This window comes from Hibiscus syriacus, unplaced genomic scaffold, assembly GCF_006381635.1.
Source record: "Hibiscus syriacus cultivar Baekdansim isolate YM2019G1 unplaced genomic scaffold, ASM638163v2 tig00111621_pilon, whole genome shotgun sequence".
Taxonomy (NCBI): Eukaryota; Viridiplantae; Streptophyta; class Magnoliopsida; order Malvales; family Malvaceae; genus Hibiscus; species Hibiscus syriacus.
In genome coordinates, this window is record NW_024063138.1 from 1802790 (window position 1) to 1821288 (window position 18499).

Here is an 18499-nt window from a genome sequence, read left to right on the forward strand (position 1 = left end):
TTGAATTGATGATTACCTTTCGACATGTCGTCCAAGTGATTCCAATGATACAAGTTTCCTCAGCTTCTCCATCTACACCATTAGCATCAACTATAATTATACCTCAGGAGACTCCGATAGACGGTAAATTTTAGTGTGTTATTGCCTTGCTCAAGTGTGACAACATAGATTGGTGAAAAATAGTAAAGATGAACCCGGAGCTAGAGCGACCATTGTGGGAGTACTTTCTGTCTGAATTTAGGCATAAATACATTAGAGAGGCATATATGGATAACTTGAGAATGTAATTCTCTTAGCTGGTACAGGAAGATCGATCTGTGTATGAGTACGAGAGAGATTTACTTTGAGTCGTTACACCCCTAAACTAGTGTCGACTGAGACCTTGAGGTGTACGAGGTTTCTAGAGGGGTTCTACACCGACATTCATGCCCAGTTGGTGGCAGACTCGTCTAGAGTGTTTTTTGAGATGACATGTCAAGTAAAAATAGTCGAGAGAGTCTAGAACATGAGGATTAAATTAGAGAGTGAATCTTATAGATTGAATATGAGGGTTACAGAGTCTAGCCAAGAGGTCTAGAGACTCTAAGGATTGTATATGACTCTATCGGAGTAGTCTATGAGGATGAGGTATGAGTCAGAGTTAAGACACTAATTTGAGCACCATAGGAGACCTTCACTATCAACATATATTGAGAGTATAGACAATTCGATGAGGACTTCACTCTCTCTTATTTGTCAGCATTATGGTAGGAGGCACCCAGATATATGTCATCATGTATAGAGGACTTGTTATTGTTGTGACTCTAGAGGGCACTTCATCAAAGATTTCCCACACTCTATGAGGGCTATTATAACTTCTCGGAGATCAAATTCATCAGTAAAACCAAGTCAAGGCATTGACATGTCTACTACTAGACCAGATGCTAAGGTGGCATCCATGTAGTATATAGTGAGGGCTCGTGAGGATGTTGATACTGCAGATGACGTCCCAGATATGTTATTAGTCATTATTAGTTTTCATTATTGCATTAGTGGGCCTATGTTCCATTTATTCATACATATGTATGAGTATGTACGTCTAGCCTACGAGACAGGTTGGTTAGGTAAATAAGTTTACCTTGTTAAATTTTTGGGGATGACGATCGAACTTGTTGAAGCATCAGTATGTCTATATATCTAGAGAGAAGATGTGACGGTAAGTTCATAATTATGAGACAATTACATTGTTGTTCAAGCTTTTGAAATACACTGAAGTTGATTTGTGAGGTAAGGTAAACTCAAAAGGTCGAAAAGAGAGAATTCAGAATAAATCTAGAGTGATGATCAATGATAAATGTCAATGTAAGAGGATATGGAAGTGGCAGATAGAAACTAGGTTCTATGCGAGATTCGAGGATGAGAGTCGAAAAGGGGCAAAGCAACGTTCTATTTTATTATAGAAATTTCGAGGATGAAATTTTCTTTAAGAAGGGAAGAGTTGTAAACCAAATTTTTGAGTTAATGTTCAAGCGTTGACCCAAAGATTAATTGAATAAATTAATTGTAGGGTGAAGGTTCATTGAAATAAATTTGGACTCAATCGGTTGAGAAATAGGGCTTATAAGAGATAAAAAAAGGAATTTTAAGCTTGGAGTGAAATGAGAAGGACATGGAGTATAATTTCCTTATTGAGAAAAATCATGGCTGATTTGGGTGAGATAAGAGCTGATATGCGTGGCCTTTTTGGGGAAGGGTTGACCATCTTTTTCTTTTTATGTTTCCACCCCAAACTTTCTTCTTTTTCATAACTTTATATCTTCTTCATCTTCTCTTTTTGTTCCTCTCCAAGCTAGAGCAAAGTGCAAGTTTTCACATTTTCTTCTCCTCTACATTTTATCAAATTTTCAAGAGTTGTGTGAAGCTCCCAAGAGCAAAGGCAAGGAGTTCGAGTACTGACCCTTGTACTCGAAATGAAAAAAATCGATTTTTCGAGTCGAGTCGAGTTTTGCTCACCCTTAACCCTTGGTTGAGTGAGGATGATTTTTTAAGTGCTAGGAGCTAAAGTACTTAGGTGAGGATCGAGGATCATCATCGTCAGATTTAAGTTCCAGACGTTGTTGAATCAGAGTATATCTCAAGTTATTTTAGTGGGTGTTTATATCATAAACCTTACTTTTATTCAACCGTAACTCTATTTTGTAAACTTATTTCGAATATTCAATATGTATTATTTGGAGCACCATATTTTGTAAACTCAAACTATGTTATTTATTTTGGATTATGATTATATCACTGTTCTTTATGAAATTTTGAGGAAAAATGTATTTAAATAAGTGGTTAGTCACTTGGATAATTTCATACGAGATTTAAATCATTTAGACTTTGGATGGAGTAGATTATGGTGTTACATCATCAGCCACATCACCAACCACTATGGACTGTCACATCAACACAGTAAAAGACTGCGTCTATATTGTTACAGTTATCGACATAAATCGTTAGTCAAAGGGCCACATTGGTTTTTTTCTAAGTTCGAAGGCAAGATTAAGTACAAGATAATTCGAGTGTCACATTAATTTCTTTTAAAAGTACAAGTGTCTCGTGTACCTTTTTAAAAAAATTAAAAGAATATTATTTTATTATTTAGTTGATTTGCATGTATTCAATAGAGGGTGTGTACAAATATCAAATTCACACAAATCGATCTATTTATCCAATGATCAAATTTGAATATATGAATAATTCAGATCGAATACCTGATTAAAAAAATTAAATAAACAGATCAAATAAGGATCATGAAAATCTTGATTTTAGATTATCCGAATATCCAAAAAATAAGTAGCCTTAATACAAAATAAGTGTCCAAACTATATCCTTTATTAATTTTAGGTGTCTAAATTTTTTTTTTCGCTCAAAGTAGGTGTTTAACGTTTTCGACATTACCTTTTTAGGTGCCCGACACGCCCATTAAAAAAATATGTTATATGACACATGTCATGCTTATAAAATTTTATTTTTAAAATAAAAAACTTAAAATTACAATTTATATAAAAGACTCAAAATTTTCTTAAAACTTAAAAACCCTAACTCCAAACTCCTTCACCCATGCCGATTGTCGTTGATGTTCCCTTGATCATCACCCGTTGTCATTGGCCACTTCATCAATCAGATTGCTACACACAGTGAGAGGAATGATCGCTTGAATCGTTGGAAATGTCACCCTTTACTGGAATCATCCAGTTGGAGTCATCATCCTGCGATCATCCATTTTCTATTACAGTCGTCACTTGAAGAATGGGGTTTGGACGGTTGCTCGCCATAGGGGTTTCGATCGGTTGGCGGAATTAATGGGGAATAACTATAGAAAATGGATTGAAATTAAGAGTTTTCTGGATTTAGATTTTTTTTAATTTTTTTAAAAAAGTTTATTTTTAATACTAAAAGTAATTGAAAAAAATAAAGATAATTATATTTTTATAAGCATGATACATGTCAGATAACAGATTTTTTAACATTCGTTACAATATAGACAGTTAAAAAATCAACGTCGAAAATGTTATACACATACTTTGAGCAAAAAAATTTAGACACCTAAAATTAATTTTAAATATAATTTAGATTCTTATTTTTATATTAAACATTTTTTCAAAGGTTTATATAAAATAATTAATCTGCATGAAGATAAAAGCTTTAAAAAATCAGTAAAATGCTAATGTAAAGATTCATTGATAGAATCTTTGATATATTTGAGGAGTGGAATGGCACTTGGCTTTATTTTGTTTTTGACAAGGTCACTCAACTCTGTAACTCTGTTATCAATAGCCATCAGATCAACGAAACTTTTTGTACCCAAAATAAGAAAGGTTCTATCAATAAAATTAGTTAATTTATTATTTATAATATACTTAATATAAAAATAAATGTTTAAATTATATTATATGATAATTTTAAGTATTTAAATAATTTTTCGTTAAAAATAAGTGTCAAATATTTTTTTCTTTACACTTTTAGGTATCTAACGTTTTTTCTGTTATATTTTTAAGTGCTTACATAGTAACGGCCGTTAAAAAAACCCGTTAAGTGACCGATTTCATGTCTATAGTTTGGCTTAATAACAAAAATAAGTACCTAAACTAAAGTTTAACTTTAGACGCCTAAAAGTTTTTCTCTAAGAATAAGGTGACGTTTAGTTCGTTGGAATCCCTTGGAATTAGGGGGAATTAGAATCCAATTCTACCACATTCTCATGTTTGGTTCAAGTTTTTAAATGGTGAATTGGAATCCGATTCCATCAAGGGAGAGAAAGTAAATTACATTCATAACATGATAGAATTGAAATCCTTTGAAGGAGGGAATGCGAAATTTGATCATACTACCCTCATCAATCTTTCGGTATTCGGGTCAATTTTTTTTTTTAAATTTCGGGATCATGTCTGTTTTTTTTAAATTTCAGGTTCGGGACGGGTCGGGTTGGGTTTTTTTAAGTGTGATTCGGGTTCGGGTTTAGGGTGAAAAATACCCGACCCGAAAAAATATATATAATTTTACCTTATTTATTTAAGAATAATTACAATAATACCCCTCTATATATAATTTTTTTCAATTAAGTCACTGTTTTTATTAAATAAAAATAATTTTTTTTATTATTTCGGGTCGGGTTTTTAATTCATATATTCAGGTTGGGTCTCGGGTGGAGGTTCCCTTGTTCTCGGGTCGGGTGGACCAAAAACCCGACTCAACCCGACCCATGGCCATCTCTAATTAGAATGATTTTAACTTATGATGTTTATTAGTATGATTTTCATAATTTATTGAAATGAATAATCAATCAATAAAATGAAAATTTAATAATTTTAAAATTTTTATAATATATTGTTACATGTAAGTTATAAAATAAACTAAAATTAAGCAAAAAAAAAAAAAAAAAAAGTAGGACAATTCTGTCATTTTACATTACTGAAATCAAATTCATCTGACATGTCTGGAAACTAAACATAATATGGAATTGGATTCCAATTCAATATCCGCCAACCAAACAAGTTTCAGATTCAGATTCTAATTCCCGCAGATTCCAATTCCTTCCCAGATTTCAATTACTTCAGAAACATTCCAACGAACCAAACGCCACATAAGTGTTTGTCTTGAGATCATTAAATTAGTTCAATATTTATTAGTGACATTTGATTGATGCTTTATCTTGTTGGTTTCGAATGAATTTAAAATTTTATTATTTTAAGTATCTATTTAATGTTATGATTCATTTATTATGAAATAGTGACAGTAATTTTTTTTACTGAATCATATATTGAGTATTTATTTTTCTTGCTTATTAAACTTATAATAATTGAATATTTATTGTATATATACATAATTACGTAACATGTTAAACCCGACTCATAATGAAATGTCACATATACAGTAATAGATGGTTTAATTATTATTTTTATACGATATTCTAATGAAATGATATTAACTAATAAATAATAGAAAGAGAAACATTCTCAGATATTATTTATCCAGTGTCTGTTAATGCCACTCTGTCCAAGGCCGCTGTGTTCAACTCTCTCCTTATTTTTCCTCTCGAAGGAATAAAAGAGGGGAGGGGAAACGTACGTGAAATTTCTAAATCTCGCATTGATGTAAACTGATTTCCCTTTTGATTTCTTTAATTTTTTTGTAAGCTGTTGGAATAATGCTTTCTTGATGTATTTTAAGTGTTTGAAGTTTCATGATCTGAGAATCATCAGTCTTGTCGATGCGCTGGTTTGCAATTGTGTGTTGCACTTTTATTTTTTTGGGTTTTGATTGAATTTTCCCAGAAAAAAAAATGTCAAAAGGGAATCAAATGTTGGGGTTTCGGAAACTTACTAAAGGAAATCAAGATTGAAGTTTTCGTTTTCTTTTTAAATTTGGAGAAAACTACAATTCAAAAACAGTTTTTTTTCTTTTCCTTTTTTTTTTTACATTATACCTTTGCAATTCATTTATAGAGTCACCTAATTTGATGAATAATGGGAATCTTGTTGTGCTACTTTTTAGCAATTCATTGCCTTTGTTGAGGATATATGGAAGACACGAAACACAGAAAGAAAGAGAAGCCGACCTCTTCCAGACAAATTTTCTGCCTTTCAGGACCATTGCACCTCACTTCAGTTGACTGGTAAACACCTTTTCTTTCATTAGTTTCAGTAACAATCTCCATTGTATGTTTTCATTAAAAAAAAAAATCCCAAGTGAACAACATTGCAAGATATGCCAGGACATTAAGGGAATTCATAAATCTGGAAGTGTAGGAATATCAAATACTTCAAGTTTGTTAAGGAGACTAATATTTAGGGGGGAAGGGTCCCAAATAGCATTGCATCTTAATTCATAAGAGTTCTATGAATGAGACTTTTCGGATTCTTAACCGGCTGAGGATGCTAAGAATGAAGTGGAAATACCATAAATCTAGTACATGATGTATGATTTTGGTTAATCCAGAGCTATAACTTCTCTGTCTCTGTGACCCTGAAATATTGTTGAGAAAGTTATAATGAAATAGTATGAACAATAGATCATTCTAATTTCTCCAAGCAAGATCAAAATCCAGAGGATTTGTTTGTGCTGAGAACTCTGAGGGCCAAATCTGTGAGGTGAGCAGCCAAAGCTACAACCTAAGAGAACATGCAGTTATAATATCAGCCAGATAACATTGTAGTTTCCTTTATTAGTTTTAATTGTATCATTTGAAAATTAATTGTTATGTTTAAGGCATCTTCTTTTTCTCTTCTCTGGTTAGAACATTTTAGCTTCTTTTTTATAGTAAATCTAAGGGCTTATTTGTGGTACTTTGGTAGGAATAATTTTCATGACCGAAGATCTGTTGCTGCGAGCTTGGTTCAGGGAGTGTACATTCTAGAACGAGATCGCCAACAGAACCACCAAGACCCTCTAGCTCATGCACCACCTTGGTGGGATTTCTTCAATTTCCACTTGGTCCGTATTCTTGTAGATGATGTTGATAACTCCATTTTTGGTGCCATTTATGAATACAAGTTTTCTCACTTCAACCACAACTATTCAGCCCAAAATTCTCCACATTATGTTATTGCCTTTCAGGGTACAATAACTAAGTCAAACACAAGGTCTCGTGATCTCAAGTTGGATTTCCTGTGCGTCCGTAATAGACTTCATGAAAGCTCTCGTTTTCAGCTAGCAATGCAGACTGTAGAGAGTATCTTTGTGGTTGCTGGAAATTCAAGAATTTGGTTAACCGGGCATTCGCTAGGATCAGCTATTTCATTGCTTATAGGTAAAAATATGACTAAGATGGGTTATAATGTTGAAGCTTACCTCTCCAATTCCCCATTCTTGTCTGCCCCTGTAGAAGGAATCAAGAATGAAAAGCTGAAGCATGGTATTCACTTTACAAGCAGTGTAGTCAAAGCTGGACTTGCTGTTGCTGTAAAAGGTCGCAATCATAGGCCTGATAAAGATGATCCATTTAGTTCGCTCTCTTCTTGGAAACCATACCTGTTTGTGAATCCTGCAGATTTTGTATGCTCCGGGTATATTGGCTATTTTGAACATAGGAAAACGATGGAGAAGATTGGGGCCGGAAAGATTGAGAAGATTGCAACACAGAATTCTATGGGGAATTTACTCTCAAGCTCGGAGCAAAGGGATTTCGAATCACTGCATCTGATTCCTTCGGCCTATCTTACCATTAATTTGCGTCACTCTCCGAATTTCAAACATGCTCACGGAATTCACCAGTGGTGGGATCAATTTTTTATTAGTCTGTCGGAACTACATGAGTACGATCCTTATGTAGCGGATGAGAAGTTACTTCTAAGAACGCTACATGACAAAAAGTTACATCCCTGACATTGGTGTTGGAACTCTGGGTTATTGTAATTGGCTTCTTGTTCCCCTTTACCATGAAGACATAAACTGGTCGTCTTTCATACTATATATGAATCCGTTAGAGCTCGAAGGAGTCCAGTTTGTGAAACATTATATCTACCTTGTGCATTTGCAGAGGAACTTTGATAGCCTTGAGAGTCATGCTTGGTCATGTTGGCCTCATTGGTGTCTCAGTTAGCCTTTGGCATTCTAGTTTTCTATTGAAAGTATTATCTGTCGTCGATTCCGAAATTAAAAAACATGGAATGTATTGTACCTTTCAATGAAATCGAATGCAGATTCTTTAATTAAATAATTGCTCTTTTTTATTGGACAAGGTTTTGATCCCATTTTCCATTTTTATCTTGTTATCTTTTTGTTGTTGCCGTGAATATTATAATAAATATTCTCATGTATTCGTTGATTACAGGCCATTATGATTGATGCTCATGTTACACAATTTCTTCTGCAAAAAGCTTGGAAGCTCTTAACTGTTGGCCTAAAGGTATACTTCTTTACTCATTAATCTTTTTGTCATATAAAATTTCTCTTTATTTGAAATATAAAAAAGGTGGATACCAATTGCAGCTAGCATCTGTGAAATACAAACTAATGACTCCACTAAGCTATTACTTGCTGCTGCATATTGTAAATGTTAGTCATGCAAATATTAAAGAGTTATTTTTAGGGAGTTGGATCACCTATATTTAGGCAGTGGTCGGAGCGAGTAGTTGTCAATTGACAATTTTACTGTTCTACCATCTCTCTAATTAAATATACAATTGATAGTTATAATGTTTCTTTCTCGGAAAATTATCTAGTTCCACTTTCTCACTTCGGATGTACGAGGTATTAACCTTGAGGGGCAACATCTACTTTTAAAATTGCCATAAAGGGTCAGAATACGAAGCCTGGGAAAGATCCATTATTTTCATGGATTCCTCTCCTGTTTGTTAATCCAAATGATCTTGTTTGCTCAGAGTATAAAGGTTATTTTGAACATAGGAAGAAGATGGAAGAGATGGGAGCTGGGAGAATCGAAAGGCTATCAACAGTGGAGGATCTACATATACTCGAGGGTGGGCACGTGTCCACCATGAAATCTAAATTTTCTTCAGTTAGTTATTTATTTCACTGTTGGTATCTACCCTGAAATATTATTTGTGTTGAACATCGACATGACTATTGAACCCTTGCATTTACTTCCTTCGGTTTTTCTGTCGATCAATCTAAGTCCATTTTTAGATATCCGGACTGCTTATGGGATTCTAATTTGAATGGTAAGGTTGAACTACACCAGTTCAACTAAATCTTTGCTTCACTGAAAAATTATTATTTTTGATCATTTTTCTTGTTGACTGATTTCAAAGGAAAAATTCCTGATGTCAGAAAATTCTAAGAATGAATGTCATGATATTCATTAATAATTTTATAGGATAAGGATCATTGAACTAGGATGAGCCTACATACACACCGACGCCGACATGCATCGATATAAAATAAGGTAAAATTTATAAATGATTATTAAACTATGATAAAATGATCTTTTTAGTCGTTTAAATTTTTAAAAATTATAATATGAGCGCTAAACTTACTAAACAAAAGTTAAATAATTGAACTACATTGCTTAACAAAAAGAATTGACTTCGCTTTTTAATAATTGTAATTGTTAGATTTTGAAAATTATAAATTATAAATTTTACAAATTTAATCAAAACTAAATAAAAATTTATTTATAAAAATGCCACTTCAGCCCTTTAATAATAGCTAATGATGTAATATCTATTTTATTTAAAAAGTTAAATGTTCATTATATAACTCCTGAAAGTTTAATATCCAAAAAGATCATTTTAACATAATTTAGTGACCATTTAAAATTTTTACCCTACAAAATTAATAGTGTATATGAATGTGTGACATACATTCCTAGAATTTTCCTATTAAAACATATTAAAATAGTCACTAAACTAAACTATGTTAAAATAACCTTTTTAAACATTAAACTTTCTTTTATAAGTAAATCTTCCGTTCATCCAAAAAGTAACCTTCTTACAAAATAATATCTTCAAAAATAGCGACTCGGTCAAAATTCGATAAACACTCAACTCAAAAGGACTCGACTCGAGTTCTTAATGAATCGAAACAAACTACTTGATACACAACTCGAAAAGCTCGCGAGCAACTCGAAAAAGGTAATATATTAAAATATTATTTTTTTAAATAAATTAAATTATTAATATTATTATAACATTTATGGGTTGATTTTTTAAAAAATATAGTATAAAAATTTCATGTACATAAGGTTTAGGTTTGAGTTTGAGCTTCAATCGAGTTAAGTTTAAGAATATTTTTTTTATTTCAAGCTTTTATGAGCTTCAATTCACAACTTCGAGTTCGAATCGAGCTTGAAAAATTTTGACTCGCAAATTTTTGAACTGAATCGAACTCCATTTTAGAGTTCTCGAGTCTAGTCGAGTCGAGCTCAATAATATTGAAGCTAAACTCGACTCGTTACAGCCCTACCTATAGGGTCCCCATTTCGCAACAGCAAATTTCTCAACTTCAAAAGTTTTCCCCACGCCCAGCTTTGCCCCAGACGAGGCTTAACATGCCACGCAGATTCTCCTTTCAAAAGTTATAGGCTAGGCATTAAATTTTAAATTCAGTTACGAAGTAGATACCTCATTTTTAACTACCATTAAAAGGATAACATGAATGTTAAATTATTTTTTAAAAAATCTCATTCAATTCCTCAATTATAGCTAAGTTTTTTTTTTTTAATATTTCTAAGTAATAATTTTAAAAAACTCACTTTTTAATATATATATATATGTATAGAAGTTCACAATTCATTTTTAAAATTATAAAAATAATTTTAAAAAAATGATAGCTTTATGAATTTTTAATTCATCATATTATTTTATAATTAATTTTTTATTTAATTGTAATCATATTTATAAAATTTATAATTTTTGAGATCCAACAATTTCAATTATCAAAAAATAAAATTATTTTTATTAAGCAATGCGATTCAATTATTTAATTTTTCAAAATTCAAAGTTTAATGCTCATTTATAACTTTTTAAACTTAAATGATTGAAAAAATTATTTTATCATAGTTTAATGACTATTTGTAAATTTTATTTTATTTTACCACTATACATCAATGTGTGACGTCCGCTGTAAATCTATCCTTTAAAATGATCCTTTTAGACATTAAATTCTTAAAAGTTACATAATAATTATTAAGCTTTAGATTTTGTTCAAAATGAGCACCACACCATTAACTGACATGAAAAATTAACGACGGCGGGTTCACTCTTTTAGAATTCTTTGCGCCAGCTGGTTCTGGATCTCCCCTCCTGGCTGAATTGTTGGCTGTCAAGCTTGCAGCAGAATTATTCCTTGAATCGGAATGGTTAAACAAATTCCAGTTGGTAATCGGAAGTGACAGCAAGACTGCCGTTGAATGGATTCGGGATCCTTCTAAATCCAATGTTTTATCAAGTATAATCTGGAAGAATCACAAAATACTATTGCTTGATCGATGGATTTTACGCTTTATTCCGAGAGTCCAAAACATTGAGGCCGATAAGCTAGCAAACTTGGTAACCAGTGGCGGATGTACATGGTGTACACCCTAAAATCTAATTTTTTTATATTATTTATTAGTTTTATTAATGGCGTCCATCATGAAATTTTATTTATGTCAATTTTATACGGAAAATTTTCATTAATAGTATATATATGTTTATATTAAAAAACAATTCTAAATTTGTCACTGCTAGTAACGTGAAAATATAAATGCTCGTTACCTTTAGCTTAAGTTTATTTGATTGAGTTTTCCAGCTTTGAACGCAGGTTTGCGGGTCATCGGCAAACTACACAAATAGAGTTATTTTCATTTTAGATTTTATAATTTATTTCGAATTTAGTATTTGATAAATTCTTATTGGGTAAACTACACAAATGGCCCATTTTGTTTTCCCATTTTGACCATCAGTATTGGAAAAGTTTGATTTTGGCCACTTACGTTTTCAGGTTATAATATTTTGATCACTCAGATATTAACCTATTGACGTGGCATGTTAAGAAAAATTGTTAATTTCTAATTCGACCCATGAACTTTTGAAAGTTCATTTTCACCCATTCTCAAACAAATTCCCAAATTATCTCTCCTCTTCTCTAACCCTCCCTTTTTCGTTGTTGTCACCACCACCGCCACGAGTCACTGCACGTCTCTTGCCAAAATCACAACCCTCTTATCACCGGCTGCACATCTCAAGATTAAAACAAAATTGGTAGAGTGAAAAGCCAAGATGGAACTGCAACACTGAACAAGTTATCATGTAATTCCAAACCTTCTAGACTCTGAAGGCCGCTTACATGAGTTGGTAGGGAACCTTGTATCCTATTCCATGATAAATCTAAAGAAGCAAGGTGTGTGAGGTTGGTTGAACAAAGACGAAGGAAGTTCACTAAAATTACAGTAATGGAAATCAACAATAGTAAGTTTGTTGAGGTTTCCAAAAACATCTTGAATTTGGAATCATGCCACATCAAAAGTTTAGAGATCGAATTAAAAATTAACTATTTTTGTTAACATGCCACGTCAATAATCTTATGTAACCTCCGATTGACCAAAATGTTATAATCCGAAAACGTAAATGACTAAAACTAAACTTTTTCAAGATTAGTGTCCAAAACAGAACATTCTGAAAACAAAAAGGACCATCCTTGTAGTTTTTCCATTATTATTTAAACATAAAAATATGTAATATTCTACATTTATTTTAGACAATGTAATACTTTATTTTTTATATTGAGACTATTATTCTATTTGATGGTTAACAATAAATATTTTTAGTGCAACGGAAAATGAAAACAAAAGCTCAAATGAAATATGAAAACAAAATATTTTTAGTACAACGGAAGATCCGACCCAGATTTTGTAAGTTGATAAAATTAAAAATCCAAATCACTAGAAAGAGAAATGATTCTCAATCTAATATTTATTATTGAAGAGATGATGTATAAACATGGAAATTTACCTTACAAGCTCCTCTCAATGAATTCCCATATCCTCTCTTCCATGTAGATCCGATCCCTATGACGACGCGGCATATGGCGTTCATCCGGAAAAATCAGTAACTCGTATGGTTTGCCAGCAGCCACAAGTGCATTAACAAGCCTCGCCGTGTTCCTAAAATGTACATTTTCATCGATCATGCCATGGACCAACAGAAGTTTTCCTTTCATCTTGTTAACATGGTGCATCACAGAGCCGTACTCGTAACTTTCAGCATCCTCGGAAGGGAACCCCATGTACTTCTCAGTGTAAAATGTGTCGTAGCCATCCCATGATGTTACAGGAGCACCGGAGATGGCACATTGGAAAACATCAGGGAACCTGGCCAACACCATGGCCGACAGATAACCACCATAGCTCCAACCGTACAACCCGATATGGCCAGGCTTTGCCAGCCCCTGTTTAATTAGCCATTCAACACCAGTGAGCTGATCCTTGGCATCAACACCGCCAATGTTGCCTTTGAGAAAGCCTTCAAACTTCAGTCCACGTCTTGCGGTTCCTCTATTATCTAACTGCAAAGAGCACATGTCAGGTGAGGAACTAAAGGTATGGATTCAAAAGATGTCTGAGAAAACTGCTAACAGATTAGAAATCATACACACTAGCTAAATGCTGAATGTCCCCAAAAAAAAAAAAACTGATGGCTTAATGAGCTTTAGGAATCACTAGTACCCTCCCCCACCTTACATTTTGTCGAAGGATCAGAACATGATTCTCAGTCATATAACCTAAACTAGAATGATTGCACACCATGAACTAAACATTTCTAAAGGGAAACAAATGTGCAGGAAATACAAACCTTCCAAACTAAAATGCCCTTGCTCCGCAAGTACTGAGCTCGCATGTCAACTGTATTTATCCAAGAATTGTAAACAAGCTGAACACCAGGACCACCATACACACTGACCAAGGTTTTGTATGGTGGGGGTCCAAATCTTGTTGCGTCAGGCTTGTATAAAGCCCCATATAGTCTGGTACCATCATTTGCCTCTATGTGGACTATCTCTGGAGACTCAAGCTGAAGTTTTTCAATCCCGGGAATTATGGACGGGGGCTCATAAATAGACATTATTACACTTCCGCCAATCAAGTTGCATAGAGAAACTCTAGGGGGAGAATCAAGTGAATCATAAATATCAACAAATTTCTGCATGTGATGATCAAGCACAACTACATGTTTTCCCTTGCCATGAGTCAATCTGACAGGAGCTTGCATGGTTGAATTTTCATCTGGGCATAATTTGGCATAGTAAAGGTGCGATTCTAAAGGTCCATCGAGATTTCCAGTGAAATATACAAGCCCTGCAGTCTCATTTATACCGGCAATTTGCTCAACCATCCAATCACCCTCTGTAATGGGTCCTAAGAAAATCCCATTAGCATCATGCAGATAAAGATGTCTGAATCCTGTGTTTTCACTTGCCCAGATGAAACCTCCTTTGTCCAGAGGTGTAAAACAATCATGTAGATTAATCCAAGGTTTTAGCTCTTCAACCATCACAACATTTTTTTGGCCTGTCTTGATATCAAACTTAAGGATCTTTAGTTTGGAGTGAGACCTATTTAAGATTTGCACTATAAGAAAATTTGCATGCATCCAATTGACTCTAGCCAAATATTCATCATCATAGTTTGGTCCCCCACAGATAAGATCCATCCAGGTGACAGGACTGCCAGAGGTGGACACCACCCCAAGCCGAACCTTGACATTTGAAGCCCCTGCAAAAGGATATGCGTGGTCTTCTTGTGCCTCTAGACCAACTGAGCTTTTACCTTGGTGCATAATTCTAAAAAGTGGTATCTCAGAATAATCAACCTCTGTAAATGCAATGAACTTGCCATCAAGTGACCACCAATACCCAGTTTTTCTATCCATCTCCTCCTGCAATCAGTGAAATTCCACCAATGAGGGAGAGAAATCTATATGAACAATAGAGAGATTAATAAGGGGGAAAAAAGAATTTTGGCATCATTGTTACTTGATGGCACTGGTTCTATGCCTCTGAAAGAACTGTAACTTATAGTTGTTCCCAAAAGCAGTAACAAATAAGTTTCAAACTCATACAAATCCATGACCAATTTATAAAAATATATAACAAACGGAGGGAGATTGAAGAAGTTCTCACCTGAGCTATATACTCTGCAAGTCCATGAGTCTGCAATTCATTAAAAATAACGTCATATCAAAGACAAGGGTGCAAAAACCTAATCAAATGTCAAAATATTAAAGTCTTACTTCATTTGCCGAACCACACAGCATATCGAAACCAGGTAAAATCAAATAGTTAGACCCTATTACATTTGACATTATTCATTCACTAATATTTATGAAAAAACAGGAAATGTTGCCCTATTATGATTTATAAGCTGTATAATGTAGCAAATAAACTGGCAGAGCTTGTTCTAAATTCCTCTGAAAGCCCTATAGATTGCAATGTTAAAACTTCATGCGCTTTCTTCTATACAATCCTCACCCCCATCCCCTTTCCCTTCATAGGCAGGGCCAAAAAGGAGAGAAGAAGAAAAGAAAAGAAAACTTGTTGTAAACATATGAACATCCACAGATGTAATGATTAAAATGTTCTACCCAATACAAATATTGGCAACATAAACTTACCACAGTGCTCCCGTTGGCACCATAGGTTAATTGTCTTTGTTCGTTGTACAAAAGATTTAGGACATGTAGCTCATAATCTTTTATGTAAGCAAGCATGGTACCATCTGGGGAAAGATGTGGATCAATTATTGGTGATGATGATGTGCTTCGAAGCTTAAGCACTGGTTCTGAACCAGAAAAATCCTGGAAATAAATCTGCCCACAGGAAAGAGAACAAATATCAGGGAAACAAAATTCCTAATTTGCATGCAGGAGTTGGCTAATATATATATATATATATATATATATATATATATTCAGACAACTGGGACTAGTCAGTAGAAACTAAAGCTAATATTGAAAAGTTGAAAACAGCGCTGAAAGTGTTAAAGAGGTGCTGTGAGTGATAAGATAAGATAAGCAGGCAGGTTGGTGTGGTGAAAACAGTGAATTTGTTGTATCATTATAAACAATGGGTATGAGGAACTGAAGAAAATGATGGAAAGAACCTACTGTGGTGGGACTCTAATGCCAGTGGTAACATCATGTTAACATCAGTAATCCAGCATGTAAAATCGCATATTGGCAAATAGTGGCCAATGAAATATCAAGAAAAAGGATCAACCAACACAACCTCCACCAGTTCAAAGTAATCACACATAGAAGAACACACGTCTTTCACCTCAATCAATATATTATTGCACTTGGAAACAAGCTCTAATGGCCCCAATCCAAAAGAATATCGTAAGGCAGTCAGTTTGTCAGATAAGTAATATTAGCAATAAAGAAAATACACTCTCATTGGATCAAGACTTCAGTAGTATTTTAAGCTTATTTCAGATTACAACAAAATTTATCAACAAAGATAAATAAAAACATGGAAAGTCACAGTGCTTAAGATTTTGGGAAGAAGTCATATGTAGACAACAATAACTCATATAGAACAAGAATGGACTAAATAAGCCTTAAAAGTAAATTCAAAAGTAACAGATGAGATTCTTCCACATACCCCACCAGGTAAAGGCACCATAATAGTTTTCTTCTTGGAGATAGTCTTCACCCATTCATATCGTGTGACTCCCAGACCACGCTCTCTGGACCTCTCCCTCCTCAACTTCTCTTCTGGTGATATATTACTCTCATCAAGTCCACCATCCGGGGGAGAGAAGAATAAATCTTGCTTGCCAGCATTGAGATCAAAAGAATAAACTTTTCTACTCAAATTTTGCTCAGGACTAAAAAGATACACAATCGTACTATCATCTGGACTAAAACTAATAGAAGTAGGTGCTACATAGCCGGGTAATGGTGATTGAACTATCTCTTTAATAGAGAAAACATCATTGCAGTGGTCAGGAGTTAGTGTAGCAGGGCTGTTAGTCGCGGGCATATCGCGAAGAGATGATGACCTTGATCTTTTCAAATTCGTCTTCTTTTCTTTACTTTCGTCAACAGAATGCATTACAAATTGAACTCCTGTTGATTCAAATTAAAAAAGAGTAAGAATCTTTATCCAAAAATAAAAACAAACTATTTAACAAATGAATTGAAAACTTCATCACAAACTCAAAAAGAGTAAAGTTTCTTTTATATTATTCAGTTTTTTTTACTTCAAATTCAACAATTTAGCTAATTGTGTTCAAGTTATGAATCTTTATCCAAAGATAAAACAAACTATTTAACAAATGAATGGAAAATATCATCACAAACTCAAAAGAGTAAAGTTTCTTTTATATTATTCAGTTTTATTTTACTTCAAATTCAACAATTTAGCTAATTGTGCTCAAGTTATGAATCTTTATCCAAAGATAAACAAACTATTTAACAAATCAATTGAAAACATCATCACAAACTCAAAAGTGTAAAGTTTCTTTTATATTATTCAGTTTTATTTTAATTCAAATTCAACAATTAAGCAAATTGTGTTCAAGTTATTCTAAAACCTTCTTTCGATCAGCTAAAAGTTTGCAACTAACACACTGAAAATTGAATTCAGTATTTATCTTTTCCCCTAAGCTAACTCAAATTCAAAGCAGAAAACAGTCACATCTCAAGATTCACTCTTCATTTCCATAGTTTTCTAGGCAACCAAACAGGTTATTTATAAAACAAAAGATTGATTTGAAAAAGAAAAAAAAAAAGAGAGCAATTAAGAAAGTCATTACCTATTAAGAAACTCCAAGAACAGAGCTCTCAGCATCACGATAAATTATCCAGTGGATCCGATCACAGTCTACTGAACTGCACCGAATCCACACTTTATGCCGTGAAAACTAAATCTTCCTTTTTCTTTTTCTTTTTAACTTTTAAGCATAAAACAAAACTCAAATTCAAAAGCAACATGCAAAACAACACAACTTTTTCCCTCTAGAATGAATAAGATTTGAATGTTACCTGCAAAATAAGCGGAATTGATCGGCCATAAAACTTAATTTTACCTAAATTAAAAAAGCAAAATGCTTGAAAGAAGATGAAGAAATCAATGGAGTTGGATTCGGTGGGATTCTTGTTGAGCTTTATAATTGGCAGCGAAAGATTTATTCAAGCGAGAGCATTGTTACTTCGAAAATTGAAATGGGCATTATATGATAAGATGAACGAAAAAGGAAGTCAAGACGGTAATCACTAATCACTATTAATTAAATCTTAAATTAAGGTCTAGGATTGTTGTATTAATCATTCAATTTTGGAAATTTTGTACACTTTTGTTTCTTTAACCACGCGCCCACTCTTGCGCGTTAAGATGTCAGGGACAAAAATTGGATCGGATATTGATTTTTTTTTTAAAAAAAAAATTATTTCCGATATGTGGAAATTATATTTTAGAGGAAAAATTAGATTTACACAATATTTAAAAATTCATCTAAGTATCCGTAATGTGTACTAAAATTAATTTTAATTAAAATTTTTGTTATGACCCCAAAATTAATGTCAAATAGATAAAA

At 33.3% G+C, this 18499-nt stretch overlaps 2 protein-coding genes across 3 annotated transcripts; one reads left to right on the plus strand and one right to left on the minus strand.

Moving 5' to 3' along the window:
* The first annotated feature begins 5503 nt into the window (after window positions 1-5503).
* On the plus strand, window positions 5504-8018 carry LOC120165960 (GDSL esterase/lipase At4g10955-like). Of its 2 annotated transcripts, none has more exons than XM_039175390.1 (3): window positions 5504-5588; window positions 6019-6139; window positions 6819-8018. In XM_039175390.1, the coding sequence occupies exons 2-3, from the start codon at window positions 6045-6047 to the stop codon at window positions 7846-7848; spliced, it is 1125 nt and encodes a 374-aa protein (XP_039031321.1). In that variant the 5' UTR covers window positions 5504-5588; window positions 6019-6044; the 3' UTR covers window positions 7849-8018. The 2 variants fall into 2 exon arrangements, with proteins under 2 accessions (XP_039031321.1, XP_039031320.1); XM_039175389.1 differs by having other exon boundaries at window positions 5557-5610; window positions 6007-6139; window positions 6819-8017.
* A 4849-nt stretch (window positions 8019-12867) lies between these two features.
* LOC120165958 (dipeptidyl aminopeptidase 4-like) lies at window positions 12868-17920 on the minus strand. Its single transcript, XM_039175387.1, has 6 exons — window positions 17720-17920; window positions 16564-17030; window positions 15576-15770; window positions 15085-15114; window positions 13758-14840; window positions 12868-13470 (listed from the first exon to the last, which is right to left on the minus strand). Exons 2-6 carry the CDS (start codon window positions 17014-17016, stop codon window positions 12919-12921), a joined length of 2313 nt encoding a protein of 770 aa, XP_039031318.1. The 5' UTR covers window positions 17017-17030; window positions 17720-17920; the 3' UTR covers window positions 12868-12918.
* Between the last annotated feature and the right edge of the window lie 579 nt (window positions 17921-18499).

Coding starts and splice junctions, on each gene's coding strand:
- LOC120165958 (XM_039175387.1), bottom strand. CDS start 17,016: ATGCATTCTGTTGACGAAAGTAAAGAAAAGAAGACGAATTTGAAAAGA. Junction 15,115..15,575: donor GTGCCAACGGGAGCACTGTG/GTAAGTTTATGT, acceptor AATGAATTGCAG/ACTCATGGACTTGCAGAGTA. Junction 14,841..15,084: donor TTGCAGAGTATATAGCTCAG/GTGAGAACTTCT, acceptor CACTGATTGCAG/GAGGAGATGGATAGAAAAAC.
- LOC120165960 (XM_039175390.1), top strand. CDS start 6,045: ATGGAAGACACGAAACACAGAAAGAAAGAGAAGCCGACCTCTTCCAGA. Junction 6,140..6,818: donor CACCTCACTTCAGTTGACTG/GTAAACACCTTT, acceptor GTACTTTGGTAG/GAATAATTTTCATGACCGAA.